The sequence below is a fragment of the Drosophila bipectinata genome, chromosome 3R (genome assembly GCF_030179905.1).
Source record: "Drosophila bipectinata strain 14024-0381.07 chromosome 3R, DbipHiC1v2, whole genome shotgun sequence".
Classification (NCBI taxonomy): Eukaryota; Metazoa; Arthropoda; class Insecta; order Diptera; family Drosophilidae; genus Drosophila; species Drosophila bipectinata.
In genome coordinates, this window is record NC_091739.1 from 19,589,032 (window position 1) to 19,617,031 (window position 28,000).

Consider the following 28,000-nt stretch of genomic DNA (forward strand, 5'->3'; position numbering starts at 1 on the left):
TCCTCGCGATTCATAAACCAAATTCCTAATTTTTTGTGTTTCATCTGTGGAATTTTTAATAATTTAATCTTATTGTTATTGTTTTTAAATTTGTTACGAATTTAAACTAATATTGCAAAAAAAGAACTGTTATTTCTAGAAGTTTAAAAAAATCAAACTATTTCAAAAATATCCTTGACACTGGAAACCCCACTATTCGTTTTCCGTGCTGTTAACGCACTGTACATTAACATTAACATTTTTAGGGGCTTAACATTGTTTTGGTATTTTTTTTTTAGTATTTAACTGCAATGTTTTGTTTATGTCCTATTTAGAGTGTTTACCAATACTGGCTAGGAAAAGTTTGTTTACTTTCGTTTATTTAGGTTTTTGTCAAAGTAATACACGAGTTAAATATAAGTAAAGGCGAGACTGAAATTAATTAGAAACCCAGATCGGCGATAACCGCGTCCAGCTCGTCCTGCAGATTTGTGGCCCGCGATCGCACCTGCACAATTTGGTCCTGCAAATTGTCGACATTGGCTTGGTGCAGCACATTGCATTTTTTCATCGCCGCAAACCGGCTTTCGTGCTTCTTCACGCGAGGCTCCAGATTCGCCTTCTTGGCGGAGTTTGCTGCGTCCTGAAAACGGATAAGGGTGAGTCCATTGTTAGAGAAACCACGATATTAACAGCTCTGTTTTTAAAACTCACCTCTGGCTCGGATTCGCTGCCCGTCTCCGCCTCACTCGCCTCGGACTCTGACTCTTCGGACTCCTCCTCGGATTCCTCCTCCTCCTCGCTCTCGGCTTCCTCCTCGTCGTCGTCCTTTTCCTCGTCGTCCTTCTCCTCGCCGTCCAGCTCGTCTTCGTCCAGCTTCATCGAGGCGGCCATCTTCTGCACCTCCTTCTCCAGCTTCTTGAACTTCTTGTTCTCCTCTCTGTTAAATCGGACGTAAGATTGAATAGTATATTGGATAGTATAATAATAGATCTCATACTAACTTGAGGATAACATGGTTCTTCTTCATGGCCTGCTTGAGGGCGTCCTTCTCCTTCTTGGCGGCCTCTTCCTTGACCTTTAGCTTGGTGAGTTTGCTGCGTAGTACCTTCACTTCCTTGCCCATGCGTCGTTCCCGACGTTCCGTCTTCTTCTCCTCTGGCTCATCTGGATCGCTCTCACTGACCTCCGGTTCCAGTTCCGGTGAGCTATCGCGTCCGAAGTTGGCATCGCTGGGTCGCCGAGATCCGTCCAGTGATCCGCCGCCCTACATTCGCACGAAACATGGATAAGGAATGCCAATTAAAAGGATGTCCTCTGTTGGAGCCTGGCTTTACCTGGTGCGTGCCGTGCCGACCATGGTCGTAGTAGAAGCAGTCGTCGTCGTCATCGTCGTAAGCAAAGCAATTACTAATGTGCGGTCTGTTAGTGCTTGGTGTCGCGTAGCCCTTGCAAAAGAGCGCCAATGGGTTAATCGGTTAGTTGCCTGAGCTGCTGAGTGCTAGAGCAAAGCTTTCAGGGATGGGACGGTGGACTAGTGGGTGTCCATAACGGGTCATAGTTCCGCATGGGCCTGGGCGGAAACTGGGATGGGCAAGAGGTCATGCCGCATGCAGGAGTACTACTTCAAGACATCCGCACCCCAAGAGTTTCAGAACGAAAGCTTTCTATTTTTAAGTCGAAATGTAACTCAACACCAAATTCTATGTTTCAGAAACAAATTTTAAGTCTCAAACTTTTTTAAAACTTTACATCACGAGAGATTCTTTTGAACGAAGCCATACTAGTGTCGAAGGACAAGTTTTATAAACAAAGTCTTTCAGGGTTTCTTTCGGCTCATGTTTTTGAAATTCTAATAAAAATATCTCGCTTTAAAGTTTGAAATTCATTTAAAATTTTAATCTAAAAGCATAGTTTGCTAAAAACCCTTGGGAGGGATGCCTTCTACAGGATATTCTATTTCCAGAACCTTCCCAGACTTGTGTCAAGTGTTGTCAGCTGATCTGTTTCCTGCACTACAATGTACAACTAACGAGGGATATCTAAGTTGGTGGCTACTGTGCTGTGGCTTTGTTAGATTCTCCCGTCTACTTGCCGCCTCCAGCCGGGGCAGCTGAATCAGCAAGGCGGCGCCGGCGATTCTAAAATCAAGAAAGGAAGACTAGCTTCGGGGTCCGATGCTTGGAATACCCATGCAGATTGTTAGTTTAACCCAACTTTGGCATCTGCTAGAGTATTTGAGGGGGGGATGTTACTTTTGAATTAAAAATAGACCCTTAGACTCAACTGACAACACTTTTGGAGACCCCCACCCGCAACACAATCCCGGAACTTAGACCCTTGGAACTCAGAATACTAACCTGGAGGGCAGCTGCCAGCTTGCGCTCGAGCAGCTGGATCTGGCGGCGCTGCTCCTCGATTTCGGTCTTGGCCTCCACCAGCTGCTCGCTGGTACTCTTGTAGTTCTGTTCCACTTCCTTGGACACCTTGCGGGCGTCCTCCACTTCACGCTTCAGCGAGTTAACGTAGGACTGCTCGGCCGTGGGTGTGGGATCCATGGTGGCCACAATAACATTCGATCCGTACTCCAGGTTCTTTTCGCGCGACTTTTCACGCTCCAGTTCCGTTTCCAGGGTGCGGATCTTGGCCAGCAGTTTCTTGTTCTCTCGCTCCTGGGCCTCCCGATTGCGCAGTTCCAGGGAGAGCATCTGCTTGGTGCTCTGCAGGTCGTCGCGAATCTTGTCAATGTCGTCCAGTTCGTCGGGACTCTCCTCGTCGATGGACATCGCAGAGACGATGCTGGGCCGGGAACTGCCCGCGCCCAGAGCCGTGGCACTAGCCGGGCCCAGGGCGTGGCTGCTGGGCGCCTCGCTCAGCATGTTGACCTTCGACTGGGACTTCTGTAGCTGCTCCTCGATGGTCATCTGGCGGCGGAACTTGCGCAGACCGTCTAGGATGGGCTTGCTGCGATCGTTGGTCTTCGTGGGCTTCAGCCTTATGCCACCCTGGATCTGCTTGAGGAGCTTGTTGTGCGAGTTGTCCTTCTCCGTTTCGTAGATAAACTTGTCGTCCACCTTCGTCATAGACTTGCATGTCAGGATGGGCTGAGATCTGTGAAGATTAAAAAGAAAATCATGTACTTTAAAGATTTCTGAACTTAGATTTCGCTTCAAGATTGCGTTGTAATTACTTTCTAGCTGAATTCCATTGCGAAAAGCACTCACCTGTCGTTGCAGGCCACATGGCGCAGCTTCTTGCCGCTTTCCACCTCCTTCATCATCTCGGACCAGTCCGGACGCCTTCGGGGTCGTGTTCTGCGAATCGAAGCATTTCAAAATTATGGACATCCTCTAGCTGAAAGCCGCGACCCGAGACCCGAGTTCGGGGGTCAGCGGGTCACCCCTCCCTACATCCCTACCGTAACTCACCTGAGCTTCTCGAGAGTCTGTTTCTGGGTATCGCTGAGTATGCGCTTCTCTCCGGGCGCTAACGGCGGGGGCGGCGGTGGGGGAGCCTTGGGCACCAGCGAGGGCAGCGGCGGTGGGGCGGGAACTGTAACAACAAAAACACGAAATGCACCCGCGGGGGGGCCGGGGGTTATTTTTCGTCAGAGTAAGGAGCTGTTGTGGTTGTGGAGAAAGTGGGGCCGAGGGTTGGTCGCTGGGCATTAGAGCAAATCGCTGGGCGCTGGCGCTGCGTGCACTCGCGGTTATTAAATATAATTTTAATTTAATGAGTTTGCAATTTGTGTCAGTTGTTTGTTGTTCTTTCCTGAGCTCCCGCTGATTTTCCATTCCCCCTCCCCTGGTCGCTCCCATATTTAGCAGTACTTTGCGAGCAAACTTTCTCCATACATATCAATAGAGGTTGCAGCTCAAATTCAGAAAGTGCCAGCATTAAAGGCTCTTTTGCACTGTTGAAATTATTTTGGGAAATAATAGGCTTCCGTTGGAGCTTTCTACACTAAGACATTAATTTTAATCAAGGATGTCGAACCAAAATAACAATATTTGTTATTAAAGCTTAATTTTTAGAGACAACATTAAGCCTAACTTCCCCTAAAGCTATGTATATACAAGAACTAAGTCTATCTTGTACTGAAAATAGACATCTATTTGAGTGTAGAGTGCCTGGCACATGGGCTGTCTCTGTCGGAAGTTGCAGCAGAGATTGAAAAGTTAGTGCCGCTTCTTCAGGACCCCTACGAACCTGGCCCTGGTCCTGGCTTTGATAGTGTTTTATTGCCTTAACACCATTCAATTCGGTCGGTGGTGGTGGGTCGGTGGCACAAAACTTTGATTGCATTTTTTACTTTGTCGGGTTGCGCCCGACTGGCTGGATTTTAGTTAGTTTAAAGTCTTCGTTCTGTGACCAGGTCCCGAGCAGGTCCTTTGCCCTTTTCCTAGCAAGTTACTTTTTCTTGGTCGTGTTCGTCTTGGTTTTCTGTTAACGAGGCCAATTAGGGCGACTACTGGTGGACTCCTGGGTCCTTGCAACCGGCTGTTTCTAATAAATTTCCGCTTAAATTGTTGGCCTAACAACCTTCACTGGCCGGACTGCCTCTGCCCCGTTCCTCTGACCCTGTTTCCCTGGTCCGTCTCGTAATTAACAATTGAAAAAGTTTTCCAGCTTCGATTTTTTTGTTCGCCCTCTCACACACAGGCATAAATCAAAATATATATTTTTATTCACTTTTTTTTATCGAATACTTTGCATTTCATTCTTTGTCTCTTTGGGCTTTGTTTTTGTTGAAAAAAGTGTAAAAGTCAAACAAGAAAAAATGAGAAGAAAACAATGGGGGCACTGCCAAGTGATGAAAAGCTGACAAATCTGTTAATTAGCTTTGTTTGAGTGAGCCCTCGCTGACAGGGGGAATGGCTGCTGGGTGGTTTTTGTGTGGGTGCTGTTAAGCCAAGGCCACCACCTCAGCTTTATCCTTTGTCTGCCAGTCACCCAGTCTTCCAGTCTGAGAGACTGTTTCTGAGAGACCCAAGAGGAGTTCCCCTTCCAACCAGCTAATCTCCTTCTTTTTTGGTTTTTCGGTTTTTCGGTTTCTCGGTTGCGCCTGGCTGGATCTGCACTTAATCTTTAAGTGGTTGGCTGCCTTTTGCGGTGCATTAGTGACGGCCCCCCAGCCACCTGGCTATACTAGCTATAGCTAGGGACTGAAACTGAGGAATGAAACTAATCTGAACTCGTGTTACTTTAGTGAATGGAATCAGAGCAAACGAGAAACTTGATTATTGTCTAGAGCCCTTCACCTCCGGAGTGCGGAGTCCGGACTTTGGATCTCCCCTTTGTGTCTGCATGTTAATGAACTGCTTGTGGGAGCTCTGATTAAAATACGTGGTCAACTTTTGGACAGCCAATTGAGGACGCGTTTAGTAAGAGATGCGCTTAATTCGGTTTAGTAATTTATGGAGAAAAGCGCTCGCTTTAGCCACTAGCCCCCAACCCCACCAAAGTACCACCATGGCAGTTATCCTAAATCAGCGGCAAACAAAAGTGGAAGCGAGCAAGAAACAAAAGAAAGCAAAACAGTCACAACAACAAGAACATCAACCCAAATCCTTGCCACTGAAGACAGAAGGAAGAAGGAAGGGTGCCGGGCAGATAAAAGTCTTCATTCATTCATGTCGACAAAATTATTTCTTATTTAAATAAAAAGCAAGCACTGCCGGTTGGAGTTGGTGTCTTGATGTCGGGGGGGGGTAGGGCTTTGGAGCTGGAGCCCTGGATCTGAGATGATGCTACCCACTTAATATACCGCAAAGCCCGCACTTACGACGTCGCAGAATGAATAGCGGGGTATGTAAACATAAATTTTGCGAGCTCACTCCCGGTGGTGTGTCCTTTCCCCTCCTGCCATCCTGCCATCCCGCCCTCCTGCTCTCCTACTTCAGCCCCGGCTCATTGTGTTATCATCAGCTGAATATTCTATGCATGCACAAATGTTGCCGTTGTCATTGAATCAACTCTGGGGTTCTGGTGCGGAGTGCTGGGTCTTCAAAAACCAAGAGCCCGGCAAAAGTGAGCTGGGAAAAAGGAGGTAATTCTAAAAACTGGTAGACAGGGTACTGGGTACCGGGTGCTGGTGACTGCTAACTGGTAGCTGGGGGAGTCCTGGTCACGGACTACTGACTGACTTCCCAGCATTCTGGCTCCGGTTCCAGTTCCTCCATTGTCTGCCGGGGCATGATGAAGCACCGCTCAGTCAGCCCATATATTTCATGGCTCAGAATAGAAGGGAGCTGTTCTCTCTGGGAGCTCCCCGTATGATTAGCCGTTTTGACGTGGCCGAAACCGAGTGCGAAGAAGCTTTCAGGGATTACATGAACGTTTTTGGTAACTATTTGAAACCCTATTAGCTCTGGAAATATGGTCTTGTTATGTAGGCGAGGGGTTTTTTGGTTTCATTGTTTTTCAGACAGCCAAACTTTTGGATACTGCTTGGGATTTGAATACATTATGGAGTTTTATATAAAATATTCGCATTTCTACTTTAAAGATATGCGATGATACTTTAATGAAGCAAACAAGCAATTTATTTCAGAGCCCTTTGTTTATTAAATAATATCCCTGTTTCCGCGCATTAGTTTTCTTATTTAATTTCACTTTGTGCCCAAGGTGATAGGCCATAAGTCCAATTACAATTTTCAATTTTAATTTGGATTTGTTTTGCCATCGCCGGGGACTCTAATCCAATTATGCAGTCAACCATTTCACTGTCGCCCAGTATAATTATGGCCAACAGCTATTGGCCAATATCCCAGAGAGTGTGCTGTTGTGTGTGAGCTTTGAACGATTTCCTTTTACGTCACTTTGACCACGCTATTTCTAAATTTGAAATGGCCTAATCATCTTTTATGCTTCGGTGCCTGAGCCACACACACAAAACCCGAGTGGAAAAAAAGGCACCCTCACCTATTGAAAGTCGACATTTCTAATGACAGCAGACCCGAGTCTGACCCGCCAACCCCCCACGCCGGACCCCCGCTTGCGAAGGATGCCAACCAAGGAAGAAAAAACCCCAAAATGGGGCGCAGCCGTTACATGTCTACCATCTACACACGAATACATAGAGATGAGGCTCATTTAAATAAAAGAAAATATTTTTTTGTCCTGCCGCCTGCCGCTTGCTGTCCTTTGAAGACATTGGAGTATTGGACCTGCGGCCAGCGCCGTCTTTTATTTCGTTTTGTTTTTTAGTGGCGGATATTTGAATATAAATGGCGCATTTAGTTAGACTCTATCAAGCACATTCCCATATATCTTTGGCAGCTTTCGGTTCTCCCCCGTCTTGGTCCTCCCAAGGACTTGGTTCCGATTCGAGTTCGAGTCCAAGTTCGCCTTTTATCATTTGATAGTTGCGACTGCGAGAAAACAGGAAAGTCCCGGGCTGCCCCGTGTCCCTGCGCCTCTTTACCATTCCTCATCTGGCTTTAAAACATTCCGTTTTATGTTGTAGTTTTGACAGAATGAGCAATAATCATGAATTTTGCTTAGCCCATAAAAAAACGCCACTCCACTCGAGCTGAGACCCTCCTTCCCTAAAACTTTGCCCAAACACATTAAATAAATGTTTCGCCTTCTCTTCCTTGTAGCCTTTTTTCCTTGTAGCTGTGCCCTTTTTTTTTTTTGATAGGGTGACAGCTTTAAAAAGGACAACTCTGGACGTTACTCTGTTGTTTTTTTGGCGGACTACGTTTCGGTCATTTTATTTAGTGACCTCTTTGGCCAGTCTCCGCCCATCTCCCAGTTCGATCCCTTTGTTTGTCGGTCAAGATTAGGAGGCATTTGCGGTCACGTTATTGCCCACTGATTAGGACAGGGACAAAGGCAACTTAACTGCCTCACACGTAGCCTCTTTGTGGACTCCCTCCCCTCCTCCTCCACTCCTATAAAATTCAGCATCCTACAGCTCCCGAGGCCTAACGAGCTTTTCACTTCATTTTAGTTGCCAGCCCCAGGGGGAAAATGTAGAGCCCCGCCTAAGGACAGCTTCCTGCAATTCAATTTTGAGGCCAGGTGACAGCATACTTATGCAGCACACTGTCAACATTTGATTCTTTGTCTCGAGTCCTTGGTCTCAAGTCCTCGTTTCATTTCTGGTGTCTTTCGAGCCCAGCCTCGCGGCAGCAAAGTCCATTTCGAAATTACAACCTCTTCATGCCGAAGAGTGTGTGGCAATAAATACGGAATTAGAGATGGTTTGCTGAGGCATACCTCTGTTTTGTTTTGTTTCCACTCACACTAGTCCCACCAGGAGCCAGGACTTGGCAATGAATCCTTCCTGGAACCGAAACGCAATTCAGAATTGAAACCGAAATACAGCCGAGAGTGGTATGGTAACTGCAGGCAGGAAAACACTTGGCGCCCCTCTCGACTCAATGCCCAACACTCACTAAAATTTAATAAATAAAAAATGATATTTATATTGGTTTATAGCCTTGTTCAGCCACTGGGCCTCAGTGCCTCGATTTTGCACCCGATTTCGTTGTTCCTCCTTGTCTATTTGCCTTTTGTGGTTTTTGTTTGGGCGAAACATTTTGATGAAAAATATTTTTTACACATTCATTTCGAGTATATTATTCGAATGGCTGTATTCCTGTATGCATACCAGTCTACGCCCTCCATATACATACATAGACGCTTGCATTTTGCATATTTCTGCGTTTTCCGTTTTTATAAATAAAGAGACACCAGTGGCTGAGAGCGACAGGTAACAGACACTGGTGGCAGCGTGAGTGCTGTTTTTCGGTTTAAAACCAACAATCAAGTCCCCAAAACCACTAACCAACATGTCATAAGCTCTAGCCCGAAAGTGAAGGATATTTATAAGTTTCCTTTTGTTGTTTAGACCACCGCAACCCACACGATGCAGGTGCCATTTTTGGAGTCGAACCTAGCTCTTAACCGCAAAGGTTTCCATGGCGTATGAGTAATTTAATTAAGCCGAAAGCCCAAGTGTCGGCAGCGCTGAACAAATGTTTTTGCTCGGCGGCCTGTCTTAATTATAAATTGCTAAATTGAAATTCGCCTGAGCACACATTAATAAAATATCAAGTATCCGCCCCGTAAAGCCAATCGTGGCTTTAGTAGTGATTAAAGCCTGTCTAATCTATGCAAAATTAGTGGCAATAAAATTATAAGAGGCAGTGTGTTTTAATATGCAAGAAGCTCACTCTCACGCTCCCATCCCCATCGACCATTCATTTTGCATATATCACTCATACGCCATGGTGACGCATTATTTGTTTTGTTTGATGCTCTCCCACTGGCCTTGCCTTTTGGCCAGGGACGACGTAAATTCCCAACCGGAATGAGAGAAAAAAATATAAAGAAAAATATATAAACTATGCTGGTTAGAGATTAAACATTTAAGAAGCTGGGCGATAATTTACAGCGCTTGTTGAGTCGATCCTTTTGCAGAGGTTAATCGGGTTAATCCTTTCGGGCTTCAGGTTAGGTTCGGGCTGCTTCGGTGGCTGGCTCCGCAACGGACCGCACTCGCTCTCGGATCGGACAACTTACCGCTTTTGATGCTCGCCTCGCGCTTTATGGACGGGGCTTTCCGCAGGGTCTTGGTCTTGAACTCGGGCTTGGGCTCCTCCTTCGGCTCCTTGAGGAGCTCATCGATCTTGGGTACCTTTTTGAGAACGGGCCTGATCTTGGCCAGGTCGTCGGTGCTCTTGCTGGGCAGCGGCTTCTCCTCGCGCTTCACATGCCGCAGCTTCGGTTTCTCCAGCTTGAAGCGCAGCCTCCGCTCCCGCTCCTCCTCAGTTTCGCCCTCCTCGGCGTCATCGTCCTCCTCGGGCGCCAGCTTCTTCATCGACTTGTCCCGCTTCACCACCACGCTGCGCAGTTTGGGTTTCTCTATAGTGAAACGTTGGCTTAACTCACTTTCCGGCTCCGGCTTCTTGTTGACGGTGGTGGGGCGCAGCTGGGCGGCCTTCTTCACGTGCTCCGGCACCTTCTCGTCCACAACGGTGTCCTCCTCGTCTTCGCTCTCCTCCTCCTCGGACTCGGTCTCCTCCTCGCTCTCCTCCTCCTCAGACTCGGTTTCCTCTTCGGTCTCCTCCTCCTCGCTCTCCTCTTCCTCCGAAGAGGACTCTGGCGGCGGAGTCGGCTCCTTCTTCTTCTTCAGGGCCGAAGTAGTGGCCACTGGCTTCTTGAGGCCCACGGCGGGGGCCACCTTTTTAACCGGCTCGGGAGCTTTCTTGCTGCTCACCGGTTCCGGAGTCTTTTTCACCGTGGTGGTTGTGGCCGCCGGCGTAGATTTCTTCGCGGGCTCAGCCACCTTCTTAGCCGGTTCCGTGGCGGTGGTTTTCTTCACGGTTGTGGTCGGGGTAGTCCCTGCTTTTGGCTTGGTTGTTGTGGACTTTTCGCCGTTTTCCTTGCCAGCCGGCGTGGCGGCCGTCGTCGTCGTCGTGTTGGTTTTTTTCGCGCCCCAGGGCGTGCTGCTGGGCTTTGTGGTGCTGGAGGCGGCGGTGCTGCCGCCATCGTCCTTCACCCATGGCGGACGGAAGGTGGTGCGTCCGCCGGGCGCACTGCTCCCACTGCTAGTGCCCGTTCGGGCCGTTCCAAATGGCATCTCGTTGACTGTTTTAAATGTTTGAGTTTTTCGCTGGAGTTCTTTCCCAACTTTTCCTCGGCGGTTTATATTTTTATTTTGGTTGTTGTTGTTCTCGAGGGGCTGATGTCGCCACGCCCACTTGTCGTCAACCGTCTATTTGCACACTCTTTTTAAATAATTTGCCGTGAATTCTTTGGCTATTTTTTCCCGTTTCTGTTCGCGGCCCTGCTGATGAAAACACAAAACTTTGCACATTAGCACCGACGGGGGAGAGTCGCGACTCGCGAGTTGTCCAAAAAGTTCTTTCATTCAGATTTTCCGTGTTTTTTCTCCGAATTTTCGTTTGTTTGTTTTTTTTGTTCTATTATTTTTTACGCGTATTTTTTGTTCACATAGATTTAAATACAATTTTCAGCGCGAATTTGTTGCTAAGAATTTAATTCGAGGCCCGCTGCCGACGACGAGCAACAGCTGTTTGAGATATTTTCAATCCAATCCGATTCAATTCATTTCAATTCGTGTATATTTGGGTATGTTTCATTTCCAATGTTATTTTTAACTGAATGCGCTCATTAGCTTGTTTTAGTCTCTGATTCGGCCACTGAGAGACAGAATGTAGGCCTTTGTGTCATAGTCATGGACAGGGACATTGGTAGGGTGGGGTGGTATCTATACACCTTGGGGATATAGGGGCTAACGAAGCAGAGGGACTAACGCATCAACAAATCGCAACTAACAGGAATGCTTTTGAAAATTCACCCGAAAACAGATACAGCTGAGGTCAGAGGAGAAGCCTGGGCAGCCTGTGTGTTTATTAATTTGTTCAAGCCTAGAAATCATATTCAATTTTATAATCAAATATATTAATATACATATGACATGTTTAGCCATAGATTGAATTAATTTTGGCATAATTAATACAAGCCACAAACCCAACATGCCTGCATATTAAAGTGATTTCACTCATAAAATTAGCTTGCATAAATGTTGGGAATACATAGATAAATAGCCACTTTGACGAAATTTCAGGTAACTTTTTAATGTTTCATATTTTGAGGCAATAGTAAAATGAGCGATTTTAAAAAAGTTTACTGATTTTTTAACAAGAATCAATATAACTGATAGTTATTTTAAATAAATTCATGATTTCTTTGGTCAACTCATTCAGCTAAAATGCTAAATGTATGCCCTGTGGCTCTATTGTTCTGACCACAACTGCTGCTCTCCGGATGAGTGTCCAGCTAAATGTTGGTGTGCGTGTCCGTTTATATCTATCCGTGCATATGCACTCCAATAAACAGCAGCTCCGGCCAAAAGGAAAAGCAAATGGATAGCAGCAGCAAGATCAACAACGCCAAACAGAAACACGACCAACAAAAACAACAACGTGCCACTGGCTGCGATATGTAAAAGGCGAAAATATTTAATTTTAGGTTCTTTGTCCGCCGAGAGGCGGTGGGTAAAAGCCGAAAAAATCTAGAGAGCGAGCCGACCCGCCAAAGTGGTAGAGACAAAACGGAACCAAATCGACGGAATAAAAGGAAACACATCTCCGGCGCTTTCGCCTTTTGGCCCGTTTTTTTTTTTTGTTAGCTGTTTTTATTGTTGCTTTTGTTTTTATTCAACTGGCTCGTTTCACAAAGTAGAACTGGGTGTATGGAGCAAAAAAAATACAACAAAAATAAAGCGAACGCGGGGAGGCAAAATGAAATCCGAATTTGTTTCATTCCATTGCCATTTCCATGGCATTTTCACCCACAACCCCCACATCATCCACCCATCCGCACACCCACTCTGCTCCGGCTGCTCTGCTACATATTCATTTCAATTTCTCCCGTTCAGGGCGACAGGCGATTGCAAATTTTTGGCCAGAACCGAGAACTGAGAACCGAGAGGCTGAACACTTTCTCGGGCCTTCTTGCATGGAGGCGTTAATTAAACATGACATGCAAATAAAAATTATACTTAGGAATATTCCAGCGGCAGAACTGCGAAAAGGATGGGGAGGGACGAAAAAAATGAAATTTCAATTAACATTGTTAACGAGAATCTGGCGCACTGGACGGCTAATTTGGCTCGAAATTCGTGCGGAATTCCATTTGAAATACCAAAATATAGAGAGAGCCATGGATGCCAGGCCATATTTCATCCTAAGATTGCCTGTCAACAAACTAAAAAATTGAAAAATACAAAAAAAAGATAGCCAGAGCGTTTAAAAATATCGGCCGCGGGATATTTTTGGAGCACCCATTCATAACGCCCCTCCAGAGATTTATTAGATCGATTGGCCAGTGACAACTGCTGAGCAGAGCGCTTTCCCAAGTTTGTGCGCATTTTGCAACCCAAATGTACACGACAAAACCGATGCTATATTTTTGGATATTTCACGGATTTTTTGTCGGATTTTTATTATGTGTATTAATTGGTTCATTCGTCCGTTCGTTGCAGTTTGCGTTGCACGTTGAACGCTGCATACGTATATAGAATATATCTATAACATATAGTATGTCTGTATCGGTTGGGTCAGACACCCGCGCACCACCACAACCGCAAAACACGCATACACTACTAGCACAGACACAACACAAACACAACACAGACACACACACACACGGAGTGAATTTTCAGCAATGGCAGCAACAGCAGCGCCTATGACGGCGTTTCAAAAACTAAATTCATACATTTTCCAACGGCCCGGTGATGCCCGAAAAAATTTCAAAATTTTTCACGCTCTCGGACGACGAGTCTCTCTTGTTCGGTGGGTGCTGGTGCTTTGGGGCACCTATGTATGTAGTAGCTCTCTTCGGATGAGCATAATGAAGTGAAATGAAAATTTTGTTGACCGACAGAGGAATATTTTTAGCATCTTTTCATTTTCGGCACGCGGCCGAGGGGTAAACAGTGGGGGTGGTGGTGGGTCCGATTGACCTTATGGCAGGTGCAGTTCAATGGAATTATTAATAACCGTATATGTGGCCCACTTCAAGGATGGCCCTCCGCTTTTCCCCCCTCGTTATCCGCTCATTAGGCGGCTCTTATCAGAGTCCTCCCAGTGAATGGGCCTCAATTACGCAAGTTTCTCGACGACGGCGTGGGTGTCTCAGCTAATTTAGGGACGGTTTGGAGGGGGTTTGGTTTTGGTGGGTGGGTAGGTGGTGGCCTTACCCTGTGATAAAAACCACTCGTCTAGAAAGTCCAAACCCATTAGTGCTTCTGTGTGATGGTCTGACTGGGGCTAAGATTTAATTCTCTCTCCGATTCGCTTTCAATATTTACATTGTCTGCCAAGTGGTTGCTGTGGTTGCTCCTCTTCTTGATCACTCGGTTGGGGTTGACATTTGTCTTGGGTGGTGCAATCGATCGATCGATCGGTCAGTGCGTGCCTGTATTTATAGTTTATTTGATCGCATATCGATTAGACTAGGGCTAGGCTAGGTAAGGGGTTCCCACTATCAACTAGGATAAGTTATGAAAAGTTATACATCCACATTTTTGCATCTCCATCTCTGAATAATTAAAAAACATAAATTTACATTTTGTAACACTTGAAAATAATATTGTTCTATTGACTGTAAGCTCGTTTATTTATTTAAATTGCAATGCAAACATCAAATAGTTTATTTTCTGTTTATTGGTTGAGTTTCATTTTTTGAAAACTGACTCCCTTTTATAATTGATACTGCCTGAAAATATGCAGAGAATTTTTTGTGGAGAAAGCAGCTGCCGAGAAGTATGCTACGCATGGAAGTCCATTTTAATAGGCAATCGATGAGAATATGTGTGATAGTAGTGGTGAGATTTTGGCCGGGTTTGTTTAAAATTTGGCTTAAACCTGATTGGGCGGACATTTTGCCTTGGGCTCTTTAATAATTCATAAAACTGTTTTTAGTCCAGCTCAGTTTTTTCTCTTCGCTGTCTATGGGGTCTGTGGGGCACGCTCTGGCCCCCAACCTCTGGCATCCAATGCCAAATAGTCGGAAAAGCGAGGTCATCGACGCTTTCGTCGCCGCGTACCGCGCAAAAACTTGTCCCATCGAAATCGAATTTGACGCAAATTAATTGCTATTTGATTTGACAACTGCGTTGTGGGTTGTGGGTTATGGGGGCGGTGGCGCGAGATACAAAGACACCAGATGGGGGTTATGCTTAAGTGTTATCATCTAGAAATTGCTTTATTTGTGAAATGTTCGAAGAGATATCTAATGAATACTGAATGAACTCCTTGGCATTGTGCGGGGAGCCGAGCTCGTTGTGGCTTCTCTCAACCTCTGGTGGGTTGAGGGTTATTATATAGGGTCCTAGGCCAGGCCTAGGCCTTGGGCTGGCTAGCGGCTGGCGGGGATTTGGCAATAGGTGGCTGGGGATGCACATGGGGCTCCACCGGGGCCTGGGTCGTGGTGGTGGTCTCGGTGGCGTTGAGCTTGGTGAAGTGCGGCCAGCTGGAGATCTCCTCGAAGAGCCTGCCACCGGGGCACTCGGTGTCCCGAACCTGCCGGTGACCCAGGAGCTTGTAAGTGGGGTCGATGTATCCCTTGTAGACGCCGAAGGCGATCAGGTTCTTGGCCGCATCCAGCATTTGTTTGGGCGGGAGTTCAGCTAAAGTTAATGACAATTTGGGGTTAGAAGCTCTTTCAAATTTGTGAAGGTAGGATCTACTTACTTCTCCAATCTCCAATGAGGACAATGCCCACACTCTTGTCATTGTACTTGGGTGCATGGGCTCCGATAACGTTGAAGCCCCTTCCAGTGTAGATCATGCCGTCTCCGCCTATGCCGAAGCTATATCCGATATCGTTCCAACCGCGCTCCAGTTGGTGAAAGTCCTGCATGTCGCGCATGCTCTTCATGCACTCCGGCGTGCTGAAGCAGACTCCCGGCATGTACGAGTGGTGGATGATCACGTACGGGGCTGGGCCCTCGAAGTGCTCCACGGATTTGGGCAGCCTAGCGCCCCAGTCGGAGCGGGATAGTAGTCGGGCCGTGCCCGCTCCACTGTCCATGCTCGCCTGTTGCATGTGCTGGCTGTAGCCTGAAATAAAAAAAGAGAAATTAAGGTAAACGAACTATCTACAAACTTCTTAGGAACATCTCAATTTCAAGCCAACAATCTTTCACAAAAAATAATATATATAACGCCCAGAAACACACGAACTTTCAAGACAGGCAACGCCTTTTTGGCCCTAATTGTAGAGGGGCTAGAGTCGTAGCTGGGTGACGTGTGGTAGTGGCGGTGTAATAGGTGGGGGTGTGGTCTGCGGTACTGCTACCGTACATCGCTCACATTCCATTGATAAATGATGGCCGGATTCCCCCACGTGAAGCGCTATCTACTATCTGCTGCCGCGGTGGCTGCGGTTCCGACGAGCCACAAACCGAAACTGAACCAGACACCGACTCCCCGATTCTAGCCGCTGAAAATCCCCGTTAGCTCCCCTCGGAGGTCTAAAGGGGAGCGGAGCTGCTAAAAAACAAGTCGCCGATCGGCTCCGATTGGCAATCAACAGCGTCATCAGCCGCTGCTGAGCGGGTATTAAATATGCTAAACTACCGGCTGTTGGGTGATTTTTATTTATCGTAGCTCTGGTGCCACATATATCTGTAGTATTCCAGGGTTCAGGTGAGGTATACTGCTTAGCGAGTTATAGGTAATCACAACTCTTAAAAAATTAATTTTCCTCTAAAATTTAAGATATTTTCCTTTCAAACTTTTAATGTTTGTTGACTTAGCTGGCAAATTATGGAGAACGGGAAACTGAAGACAAATTTATGGCTTTGCGTATTCACGTTCAATGTATATTAGGCAATAATTTCCAAAACGTTTGTGGGAATGTAAATATTTATACCAGCTTACGTCAAAGAAACGACTCAATGTGTTAGATATTCTCCGCCACGTATCCGGATCATCTCGAGATAAATGTTTCCAAACCTGTAGGGAATCTTCAGTTCTATTCAATTCGCAATCTATCACCGTGACTCAGCTTAAATCCCCCCCAATGCGAAACGTTCAAACGCAAAATAAATGAAAGACCCCGGCCAAACAGCAACAGGTGCTATCATCTATCAATGGCGTGAGCGTTTTGGCCGTTGACACTGCGACCCGCGGAAGCGAAGAGCCAGGGGAGAGGCAGTATTATAGAGGGGAACGGAGGTCGTTCCGAGTTCCGGATGGCCCTGGTTCCTCTGCGTGAGTCATAAATGCAAATTTGGACTCCAATTCAAAAACTATTTCATTCAAAATTTGTTTTATGTGTGCCAGCAAACATGAAAGCAAATCGTATAGGAGGAGAGGAGCAGGAACAGCCGCCGTCATCAACTTTCGGTGTTTGCTGGCGTCTGCCAAAAAACTTCTGAGCCACGCCCCCCGTACAACTAGAGCTGTATGCCTCCGGCATTTATATGCATACGGAAAACTTGGACAGCGAAAGTGGCGTGAAGTGGTGGCGGGAAACAGGAGACGCCAGCGCCAGTTTCTAATTAAAATTTACGGAGAGCGAAAGTTGCGTAGGTGAACAGGCAAGGTCACAACAATATCTCTAAAAATAGCGACTAATTTTGAAATTATTTTACTAAAATAATAGCAAGCGTAAAATGGTTGTGCTTTCTATTTTCGTCAACTGGTTAGCATTGAAGCCTTAAAAATGATCCTATTTTTCTTAGAGCTATAGTTCCGGGGGACTGAATGTCACGCCCACATTTTGGCACCTATCCTGAGTCCTGAATCCTGGACTTCATCGACGGCGCGTGCTTGAATAATAAACAGAGCAGGAAACAGGAGCAGGAGCTGGAGCTGGGAGGTGGGAGGCCAAATCGTTGGCTGTTTAATTTATGCCGCTTACTTTTTAGTGTGTGTAACATGTTAATTACATTTATATTGTTGTCAAGGTTGTCAAATATCTCCCTTCCGCCTAAGGTTGTCAAATATCTCCCTTCCGCCTTTTTGTCTTTTGAATTTCGCGGCTATGTACAAAGCGCTACAGAGCTCGTATCTGGCAACACTATACATAATTTAAAAGGTCTTGACATAACCTACAAAACGACGCTATGCATGATTAGTTTGGATATTGCGTTCACCAGTTATAGACGTGTAAACATGGAGTTCACTAACGCCGAAATTCGCGCTATTTTAAAGTTTTCCTTCGTTAAAGGCAAATCCGCTAGAGAAACGTTCCGTGAGATTAATGGGGTTTTGGGGGATGGTACTCTATCACTTCGAACCGCGGAGGAATGGTTTCGACGATTCAGAGCCGGTGAAAACGACACCATGGATAAGCCAGCCGGCGGAAGACCTGTGACGACAAATACCGATCAAATCATGGAATACATCGAGTTAGACCGGCATGTGGCTTCTCGTGACATCGTCCAGGAGATGGGAGTTAGTCACCAAACCATTTTAAACCATCTGCAGAAGGCTGGATACAAAAAAAAGCTTGATGTTTGGGTGCCGCATGATTTGACGCAAAAAAACCTTGTGGACCGAATCAACGCCTGCGATATGCTGCGGAAACGGAACGAACTCGACCCATTCTTGAAGCGGATGGTGACTGGCGACGAAAAATGGATCACATACGACAATATCAAACGAAAACGGTCGTGGTCGAAGGCCGGTGAATCGTCCCAAACAGTGGCCAAGCCGGGATTGACGGCCAGGAAGGTTTTGCTGTGTGTTTGGTGGGATTGGAAGGGAATCATCCACTATGAGCTGCTCCCATATGGCCAGACGCTTAATTCTACCATCTACTGCGAACAATTGGACCGCTTGAAGCAGGCGATCGACCAGAAGCGTCCAGAATTGGCCAACAGGAAGGGTGTAGTGTTCCACCAGGACAACGCCAGACCACACACTTCGTTGATGACTCGTCAGAAGCTACGGGAGCTCGGATGGGAGGTTTTATCGCATCCACCATATAGCCCGGACATAGCGCCAAGTGATTACCACCTGTTCCTGTCCATGACGAACGCCCTTGGTGGTGTAAAGTTGAACTCAAAAGAGGCTTGTGAAAAGTGGCTGTCCGAGTTCTTCGCAAATAAGGAGGGGGGCTTCTACGAGGGAGGTATTATGAAGTTGCCGTCTAGATGGAAACGGATTATCGAACAAAACGGCGCATATTTCAACTAAATCGGATCACTGTAACACTTTTTATAAAGCATTGAATAAAGAGCAAAAAAGCGGAAGGGAGATATTTGACAACCTTATATTTACAGCAAAGCTCGCAGAGCACTTCTCTGCCAGCCTGCCTGCCTGCCTACCTAATTGTTACCCTAATTACGCGGCCTAATAAAGTAAACATTAAAACTCGTTGGCCTAATCAATGTTGCAAACTTGTGTGGCACACACACACATCCGACATCCGCTCGACTATCGCACGACCGTGCTGCAATTTATGTGGAAAATCACCTAAGCCCTCGCTTATGGCCCACACTTCGTTACAAAAAGTAATTTCGGAGGCATTGGCGTAAAGTTCTTTGATAATTTTCGATTAATCCAGTGGGGGAGCGGGGGTTCCCTACTATCGGCATGCTTACACGCTTACAATTACTCTACTGATTAAATTCCGGCATAATTGAGGTATTTAAATTACCGGCAAATAATTAGAGTGGCAGTGACACACAGCACCCACACACACTCGGCAAGGAGTGGGTCTGAGTGGTCCCTTAGGTAATTGTTTGTTTTTAATCAGGCAAAGCACATAATAGAGACATTTCAATATTATTATGTTGACGATGCTGGAGAGCCCGTGCCGTCCGACTCTCATTAAACAAATATCCGAGCCACCATACATTGTTCATCGGGAATGTGCGAAATTAAGTCACGCTCGATTACAGAAAAAAAAATAAAAGTCAACCCGTAAAAAACGAATGGAAAAACAAAAAAAAAGTACCCGGATCAAACAGGAAAAAACTTAAAAAAAAGAACAATAATAAAAGCTGAAAAAAATGCAAAAAAAAAAACAAGAAAAGAAAGCATTCATTCTAGTTTCGAAAGTCGAAAAATCAATGCTCTTCAGGGTTTTTATTCTAAAGCTTGTTTAAAAATCAAAGTTAAAATTTTGTATCTTAATACTCTCTACTTTAAAAATTTATCAAATAAATTTTATGGCCCTTATCAGTATTTAACTTTTATAACAAACACAAAACTCTCACTCAGTTAGGGTGCGAAAATTATGAATATTAAAATTAAAAACAATTTCACTCAGCCGGTGGCTGTCAACCCGTAAATGACAATTTTGCTAAATGTCAGTAATTAATTGAAACAAAAAATCACATATCTGGCAGCGTTCATAAATGAATATATTATATTATATATGTATGTATAATATTATCAGGGCCCAGCTGACGCGATTGACAAGCGAATGGGCGCCCAGAAATTAAAGAGCAGCCCCTGCCGATAAGGCAGGTGAGGAGCTATCAGCATTATACCCCACTCCCGATAACCGGCGCTCGAAATTACTTACCCATCATTGATAGCAAAACTAATCCCAGCGCTGTCATGATGTCTTGCTCTTTACTGATGTTGCTGCTTCTGTTTGTGTTGATGTTGCTGCTGCAATTGCTGCTGTTGCTGATGATGATTTTTCAACTGCGATTGCTGGGTGGAGCTACTTAGGAACTTGTGTGCGCACCAAATGTGACTTTGATTTAGGAACTTTTGTGTCGATTGCTTCGCGCCGAGCGCTCCAACTTGATTGTTGTTTGTTTGTTTGTTTGCTTGCTCGATAGCTAGCTAGACTGGCTTGTTGTTAATATTGGCTGGCTGGCTGGTTGGTTGGTTGGTTGGCAAGTTACTTTTGTGCAGTGGCAAGAATTGTGCAAAATTTCGACTGTGTGTGAAGGTCAGAGATATCGAAGCGCTGTGCTCACATAGCGGTCTTATGCTTCGTATCAAAAACGCGAGTGTTGGCCAACATAAGGGCGGACCTGAGTTTATAGACGAACGAAAAATTCGCACCACGGCTGCCGCTGCCTCTGCCTCGGTTGACGTCGCTGCTGGCGTTGCTACCACTGCCGCTGCCGTTGCCGCAATGCCAAACAAATGGTTAATCGCATGAAACTTATGGGCTGATCGCTCTCCATCGCCACCTCGCCAAAAACCGCACGCTCATCGATTCGCGGCTACTTCCGCTCTCCGAGCGAGCTTTTCTCTGCTTCAGTCGACGACTCAGCCGCTGTCGCAGTCGCTGCCTCTGCCTCTGCCTGCGTCGCTGCTGATAAAACTGTTATCAATTCCAAGGGGGGAATGCCGCTTATCCAAAGGTTACGGTTCCCTTGAGGGAAATTCGACATGGTGATCGGCAATACGGTGTGAATTACACGGCTCTTGGCAAATTCCTTCCATTTAATCGTGAATTTGTTTTACTTAACCCCATTAAACCGCAACCATGCCATTCCGCGGTACTTTTTTTCCAATTCATAGGGTTCTTTTTTTTCAATAGAGATTACTGCACGTGTATACAAATATGCAGATGAGGAGGCACGAAATGAAAATGCCGGTTTTCGGCACCTAACACACTCATTAGGCAATCGGCTAGAAAGTATTTTGACCTTTTATAGTAGGAATCTATTATGAAATTTACAGATTTCAAAATATAATTTATTTTTATGTGGAAATGATAAATTATAATCTTTTATAGGGGAACACAGCCCACACTCAATCTAATTAATATATTTAAATTATATCCCCAGTTTTTCCCCAGTGATCGGGCGAGACCTATCACTCTGATATGCAATTAAGGTTAATCATCGAAAACGTTGCCTAAGCTCTAGGGCAAAATTCACGCCTCGCGTTCCGCAATCACGACTTCCGACAGGGACAGGTGACTGGCAATTATAACAGCTTTGATTTTCTACTATTAGGTGACCGCGATGCGGATCGCTGATCATATTTGGGTTGTTAGGGCGTACTTCAATCAAGTGGTTCAATATCGGTCACTCTTGAAGGCCGTTGCTGATAAGAGACTTCTATCGAGGCAATAAATCAGCCGAGGGGGAACTTTGTTGACAATCTTGCCAGACAATAGTTTTTGAAACAATTGCTATGGGAATGTCCACGATTACTCCAACTGCCGACCCCCCAAACATCCCTCGACGAGTCGCGGTGATACTCTATAATAGATAAGCTCTAAGATATTCTTTTTTGTCATGTTTTCTTGTAAAAATTTCTAGGAATTTCTTTTTAAAGATATCATTTCCAAACGGTGACTAATTTTTATCCAACATTTGCATTGACGATGGACTGGCTTTGACTTCCAGATGTTCATTTAAACTCTTTTTTGTGGAATCCATAAATATTTATGTGATAACTCGAGGCGCCATGAATATTTATTATGTGGGAACCAATCATCTGTTATTAGTGTCTTGTTATGACTTTCTTTATGCCCATTATTAATGTATCTCTCTTATTTGGGTGTTCCAACGTCATTATTTTATGTTTGTGGGTTCATCGAAAAACTGTGACTTGTTCACTGTGACAGCATCACTGATCCTCAGTGTTCTCTGTGTCATTTGCTTTCTTTGACCGACCACCGGACATTCTTTTTCATCTGTATTTGTATATTTGTGTACAATTTTTTTAATTTTTTGTATTTTTTTGGCAGGGGATGCCCCTTTGTTTCGGGGGAAGCCCACTGCAAATGCGGCGGCTGCTAAATTGCTTTAGTCGGAGTGCCGAGATTGGATGGATAGACAAATTAACAGCATTTTATTTTCCGTCGTCGATTTATGGCGAACAAACAAATTCCATTTCATCTTCATCTTCATTTCGATCCAAATCTGAATTTGTATCTTACTTTTTAGTATCTTTAGAGATGGCTGTGGGACTGTGGGATAGTGTTTTCGGGTCGAAAATTTCGGGGGAGCACCGCGAAGATGCGTTCTAGCGCCACGGCCCAAAGGAAGTCCAAATCACCAGACCCATTTTCTCTTTGGTTCGAGGTGCTTTACTTTTTTTTTTTTGTTTATGCTTGTGGCAAGGTAAACACGCAGGCCACACACACCCTGGCCCCCTCGACGCGGATGCCAAAAAGCTTAATTTATTACACATCAAAAAGGGGAAATTTTTCGAGCGCTCTTGAAAATAGTTGAATAGTTCGGGCAACAAAATAGTTGCGGCGGTACTTACCACAACTTGAGGACAGCTGTTGCTTGAATTGTTCGAAATCCATCGGGGCGAGGTCTGAGGGTAGGGAAGGTAAGCTGGAGTGGGTGTGGGAGTCCAGTGGGGAAGTTGAAACCGATCCAGACGCCTTGTCGCCCATGTTGTGCGTGAATGCCAATGAAGCTCTAACTGAACAGAAGTTAGAGTCCATCGACAAGAACCCACCTGTATATTTGTAGGCCCCTGTCAGCCAGCGCCTTTGATTAGGTCTTGTAATCTCGATTTGCTCTTACTCTTAAGGGGGTATAGGGGAATGGCAATTCTACTACCAGAAACCCCACAGAACTCGTAGGCATAATCATAACCGATTGCGATAAATGTATTAATGGTTTTGAAAAGACTAACTTCCTCACAGGCAATAAGGTCTTTTATGCATGACACCACAATATTACTGCAATAATTTTGGATATCAGATATTTTACTGCTGCAGGTGTGTAAATACATATAGTAATAAAAGTCTTATGATTACACAGAAAGAAATTAAAACTTAATAAGATATTTTTATATAAAAATTATAAAAATAAATAAAAAACATGATAAGCCTAGACTTATTTCAGTTCTTAGTCAAGACTCTTAATAGACATCCTTTGGGTAGCTACTAGTAAGAGTATTATTTGTGCGGCTTGGATCGCCCAATAATACTGACCATTGTGTCCATAATTTACCCTTCGGCTGGGCCCCCGCTAATCGCACATCTTATCAGGGCATTAAGTGCCCCGCTCACTAACTACGCCTTGGCACGCTCTCCTCCGATGAAAAATGCTGGTGGGGGAAAAAATCACACGCAAAATCACTGGCGTTCTTTGATTCCCCACAGCCACTGGTTGTAGCACTGCCACTGCCAGTGCCAAAGCCCGGGTATTCACCAAGGTAAACATTATCTGGGCAGAAGCTTTACACTCTCGCACATTAGATAAATAAACGAGTGTCTGTCTGTGTGTATTACAATTAACAAAAGTAATTGCAATCTCTGGGGAGCCCCCGAGGCCTCAATGAAAACTCTTTGATGGGCAGGCCATAGTCTATCTACACGGCGGAATGGAAGCTACTTAGATCATATAATCCAAAATTGATAAGACGATGGATTTCAAGCACCACTATATATTAAAGTCACTTTAATCAGAGTTGAATGAATGTGTGTATTTGAAAACGATACAGGAAGCAATTCAAAATTGCCTCGATTCTCCGTGGAGTTGCATGAAAAAAGCCAATCAATAAATAAATTAGTCCTGTGGCGTGTTCAATTATTTAAAACTGCACAATCAATTAATTTGGGCAACCTGAATAATTAAAAACTGAATTGGGAGATTGAATTTAATTTTTTTCCCTGTACTCTCGCATTGAGATGTAAACACCCAACCTCCTCCGCCGCAAAATTTAAATTCGTGGCAGAGGACGAGTCTTCGGGAGGGTGAACAATTCATCAGATGTCGCCATATCATTGTCTGTGCTGATTAGTTACGCCTTGCTGGTTGGCAGGAAAATTTACCCATAAAGGGCGCCTGACAGGGTGGGGGGCTGGTGCTGGTGCTGGTATCCTTGTAGCGGCACGCACATGCCATATATTAGGACGCATAAAATGACAAACGACTCGCGAGGCGCGTAAATTGAAAACGCGCTGAGCCTGTGCGAGATTGCCTGGGAATGGGGAGATGGCTGCGAGAGGTTGGTGGTGATATGGGGCGCTTCGGGTATGGATTTCGGCGACTTTTTGGCTGTTTGTTATTGCTGCCAGAGCTCTGTCGCTGGCGCTGGCTGTGGGCCAAAACTTTGCCAAAGTATTCAAATTAAAATTTCAATTAAGGAAGTGAATTTGTGTGCTCCGAAAGTGTATTAAGTCCTATATAGCGGTGGCATCTTGGCATTTCGCTGCTGGTGGGCTCCGGACTCCAGCCTCAGGGCTATGGCTGTGGGCTCCACGTGTGCCCGCCCACTCAGTTATCCCGCAAAGGATGCCAAAACCGAACCTGAACTGTTTAGAAGTGAACAGATCCTATCCAGTATTAGCGCCCGCCTCCAAACGGCACCCCCATTCGTCGCTTGTTGTTTGATTTATTGCCAAAGTTTGTCGTCTGTCATATGACATAAGGAGTACTTTGACGGAATATTTTACATTTCATGCAGCGCCCATCCCCAATTCCACATCCCGCAGCCATCCATTTCACGCACCTTGTTAGCTTTTTCCATTGAATTTGGAATGAGATCGCAAGAGGCTTTGGTCGGTGGAGCCCCAGCCTCTGTGGGCATTATTAATAATGCAATCAATTTGTAAACAATTTGGCATATATCAATGCGCTTCGTGCTGGCCATAAATCTTTAGGAAATTAGCTCAGACCTCTGGGGGGGCTCCTTTTTGCACTTAGAAAAATTGAAATAAGGGCTGTGAAGCAACTTTGGAAAATTTTAATAAATTGGGGATCTCTTTCAAGACAGACTCTGGGCTTGCTATTATTTCCTTTCACCTTAATGTACTTGGTATATATATTTCCTTTAATAAGACCACATAAATGCTTACTATGCTCATTAATTTGTGAAAAATAAAATCATGGCAAACACTTGAAAGTGAATAAATCAATTCCACTCAAGTTCCTGAAAGTTTGGCCTAAATGCTTCCGAAAGTTCCCCTTTAAGTGAAAGCAATCCTGTTTGAAAGCTGGGCAGTCGGGTATTCCCGCTGGGAATAAATTTTGTTCCGAGTGTGGACATTTGCATCCTGACCCTCTGACAGATTGCTGGGCTGCCCCGTTGATGGATTGGCGGCTGGTTCTGGCCAGGAAAGGCTCCGGGAATAGGAGCAGGGTCGTGGGTAGTTAGGGAATGCGGACACGAGGTGGTCCAAACAGATTTTGCCATATTTTTGCGCTTTGCCAGCCTCTGCTACAGCTACTGCTGCTGTTGCTGGTGCTGGTTCTGCTGGTTTGGCAGTTAGTGACAGCTGCGGTGAAGGCTGCAATTGCGGAGAAAAAAGCGAATTGTCCGAATTGGAGAGCTGGGTAACCATAACGCTTGTCCAGCCGCCAAAAATGCTTGACCAGAGCGGCTGGCCTTTGACCGAGAATGAAATGGTATTCGTTTCCATTTTCTCAGTTTCTCCGAATTTCCAAATGGTCAGAGTAGGCAACTCTCAAAAAACAGAAACAGACAAGTCAACAGAAAGGAAAATACAGTAAACATTCATCTCGGGTTCTCTGCATCTCCAAAGTGGAATATATCTGAGGTGAGTCTGGAGTCCTGCATCTTCAGTCCGGCAAGTCCAGAGTTGAACATCCTCTTCAAGCTAATTGAATAAAGTTGCGCCACCAATAACGTGCTGTGTGTGTCCAGCTGAGATTTTTCCCTTGTCCGGGGCCGAGTCCGGGAGGAAAAGCTGGAAATATTGCAGATAGTAGTTGATGCGGTGCCTTTGCTCGCCTTGGCCCCAATTTAAAAGTTTATGAAGTTGTCAGCCAACTGGCGCCTTTCCTCAGCCTCGCACTCACTTTGCCTTTCACTGCTTTTCTCTTTGTGTTTTGACAGGACCAAGGACCAACGACTATAGAATGCCGAGCCGTCTCAACCAACAGCATGCGGCTTATGCCCAACGCATGGAGCAGGAGAACAGCCGGGTGCAGGCCATCAAGGCGGTGAACAGCTACTACGACCACTGGGGCAAGGTGACCTCCCGGTTCGAGAACTGGACCAACAAGGAGTACTACGAGAAGGCGGACCAGCGGCTCCAGACCCGCCGCGAGCAATCCGAGAAGCAGGCGGCCCTCAGCGAACGCCAGACCCGACTTCGCCGGCTCCTGGAGTCTGAAAGCGAGGCATACGACAGCGAGATGGAGCGGCGTCGCAGGCCGAGAGAGCCCGGCGGCGGAGATTTTCAGATGCTTGGACGGGTCAACCAGTCCCTCAAGGAGCAGGAGCAGCTGCGACGCAAGCTGGAGATGGAGGCCAAGCTTTACGGCCGCTGGCGTCATGGCGTAGACGATGAGAAGCTGCTCTACCAGTCCAAGTCCGACAACGAGGTGCTGGCCAAGTTGAACTGGCTGGACCGTCAGATCGAGGGTCAGCAGCAGCGGGAGGAGCAACAGGCCCTGGCGGCCGAACGGAAGTTGCAGCTCCAGCAGGAGGTCCACCGCACGGAGCAGGCTCACAAGGAACTCCAGCAGGTCCGCGAGCAGCAGATTCGTGAGCTTCGTGCCCTCCAGGAAACACACATGTCGGAGCTACGAGACCGTCAAGTGGAAGCCGACCGGCTGAAGGAGGAAGAGCAGCATTTCAAGCTGTTTCTCAGCGAGCTGGAGAAGGAGAAGCAGCTGCTGGAGGAGAGCACCGCATTGGTGCTACAGCGTCCTGATGCGGGGCACGCCTTCAACCTGAAGAAGATCAAGGTGTTCATCCGGCAGCGCAGCGAAGCCACCCGCAAACAAATGTCCTTGTGCATTAATCTTCTCCAGCGCATGTCCAAATACGTGATTAAGAAAGAGAAGCTCCAAGACCTCTTGAAGAAGTACCGCACCCAGATGGAGGACGAGGAACTGGCGTGCGTGCAAATCGAGACCATGTACGAGTCGGAGGCCAAGTACAATCTGCAGCGCTGCGAGGACGCGTGGCGGGAGCAGCACATGCAGCGCTACACCGAACTGAGTGAGCTCATTGACCAGGAAACGACGGCTCTGGGTGGGCTGCTCCAGGAGAACGTTAACCAGCAGCAGACGGTGTTGGAGCTGCGGAGCCAGCACCTCACCGGCATCGAGCAGGCTAACAAGCAGCTGGAGCAGCTCAGCCAGGAGCCCATCGAAGTGCCATCGCTTTCCTCCGCTTTCGATGAGTCAGAATCCCAAACTGCTTTTGCTGCGGAGGACGTTTCTGTCGGTGCGGAAGTGGAACGCAAGGTGAGCGACTCGTTCTCGAACCTCAATCTGGACGTGTGGCAGGATCTGCCTCCGGCCCGGGGTGGGCCCGACTCGCCACGCCTTAGCAAGACTCGCTCCCTGAACGTGGTCACCCCCCAGACGGCCGCTCCGCCGAAGTTCGCCCGCAAGCGAGTGGCCTGGACCTAAAATTGCCTCAACTTAATAACGTTCCAGCTTAAATTTCAATGGTATTATTAGCCCTAGCTCTAGGTTAGCCCCCGTTTTAGTCATAGTTCAACATTCGTGCCCGCCACACACGCACCTCCCAGACACACCCTCGTTCCACCCACCACACAACACCGTTCTGTGCACTTGTAGTCGATAAGGCTGATAGATTGGCGCTCCCCTCGAGGTGGGGCCGGCAATAAATCACTCAATTTGTGGGCCAGAAGAAAA

General features: G+C 46.2%; 3 protein-coding genes and 1 long non-coding RNA gene across 15 annotated transcripts; 2 read left to right on the top strand and 2 right to left on the bottom strand.

Annotated features, from left to right (window-relative positions):
* Positions 1-342: 342 nt before the first annotated feature.
* Positions 343-13,846, bottom strand: sals (sarcomere length short). 8 transcript variants are annotated; one of them, XM_043212274.2, is made up of 9 exons: positions 13,165-13,219; positions 9,883-10,780; positions 3,408-3,531; positions 3,204-3,293; positions 2,340-3,090; positions 1,317-1,427; positions 984-1,246; positions 694-919; positions 343-622 (listed from the first exon to the last, which is right to left on the bottom strand). In XM_043212274.2, the coding sequence occupies exons 2-9, from the start codon at positions 10,571-10,573 to the stop codon at positions 422-424; spliced, it is 2,457 nt and encodes an 818-aa protein (XP_043068209.1). In that variant the 5' UTR covers positions 10,574-10,780; positions 13,165-13,219; the 3' UTR covers positions 343-421. The 8 variants fall into 8 exon arrangements, with proteins under 8 accessions (XP_043068209.1, XP_043068205.1, XP_043068207.1 ...); XM_043212270.2 differs by having other exon boundaries at positions 9,514-10,780; XM_043212272.2 differs by having other exon boundaries at positions 9,514-10,780; positions 13,169-13,192.
* Positions 505-28,000, top strand: LOC108127872 (trichoplein keratin filament-binding protein). 2 transcript variants are annotated; one of them, XM_017245175.3, is made up of 2 exons: positions 505-638; positions 26,223-28,000. In XM_017245175.3, the coding sequence occupies exon 2, from the start codon at positions 26,246-26,248 to the stop codon at positions 27,749-27,751; it is 1,506 nt and encodes a 501-aa protein (XP_017100664.2). In that variant the 5' UTR covers positions 505-638; positions 26,223-26,245; the 3' UTR covers positions 27,752-28,000. The 2 variants fall into 2 exon arrangements, with proteins under 2 accessions (XP_017100664.2, XP_017100665.2); XM_017245176.3 differs by lacking the exon at positions 505-638 and adding an exon at positions 25,775-25,923.
* On the bottom strand, positions 14,702-20,746 carry PGRP-LB (Peptidoglycan recognition protein LB). Of its 2 annotated transcripts, none has more exons than XM_017245178.3 (3): positions 20,008-20,746; positions 15,216-15,584; positions 14,702-15,151 (listed from the first exon to the last, which is right to left on the bottom strand). In XM_017245178.3, the coding sequence occupies exons 1-3, from the start codon at positions 20,042-20,044 to the stop codon at positions 14,865-14,867; spliced, it is 693 nt and encodes a 230-aa protein (XP_017100667.2). In that variant the 5' UTR covers positions 20,045-20,746; the 3' UTR covers positions 14,702-14,864. The 2 variants fall into 2 exon arrangements, with proteins under 2 accessions (XP_017100667.2, XP_017100668.2); XM_017245179.3 differs by lacking the exon at positions 20,008-20,746 and adding an exon at positions 15,837-15,975.
* Positions 16,079-17,422, top strand: LOC138926587 (uncharacterized). Of its 3 annotated transcripts, none has more exons than XR_011443150.1 (3): positions 16,079-16,200; positions 16,283-16,739; positions 16,812-17,421. It is a non-coding gene; the product is annotated as an uncharacterized lncRNA (long non-coding RNA). The 3 variants fall into 3 exon arrangements; XR_011443151.1 differs by having other exon boundaries at positions 16,086-16,172; positions 16,245-16,739; positions 16,812-17,422; XR_011443152.1 differs by having other exon boundaries at positions 16,086-16,172; positions 16,812-17,422.

Coding starts and splice junctions, on each gene's coding strand:
- sals (XM_043212270.2), bottom strand. CDS start 10,573: ATGCCATTTGGAACGGCCCGAACGGGCACTAGCAGTGGGAGCAGTGCG. Junction 1,428..2,339: donor AGCTGGCAGCTGCCCTCCAG/GTTAGTATTCTG, acceptor CTCTTTTGCAAG/GGCTACGCGACACCAAGCAC. Junction 920..983: donor AAGAACCATGTTATCCTCAA/GTTAGTATGAGA, acceptor CCGATTTAACAG/AGAGGAGAACAAGAAGTTCA.
- PGRP-LB (XM_017245178.3), bottom strand. CDS start 20,044: ATGACAGCGCTGGGATTAGTTTTGCTATCAATGATGG. Junction 15,585..20,007: donor AGTTTTGCTATCAATGATGG/GTAAGTAATTTC, acceptor TTTTTATTTCAG/GCTACAGCCAGCACATGCAA. Junction 15,152..15,215: donor CCTCATTGGAGATTGGAGAA/GTAAGTAGATCC, acceptor CATTAACTTTAG/CTGAACTCCCGCCCAAACAA.
- LOC108127872 (XM_017245175.3), top strand. CDS start 26,246: ATGCCGAGCCGTCTCAACCAACAGCATGCGGCTTATGCCCAACGCATG.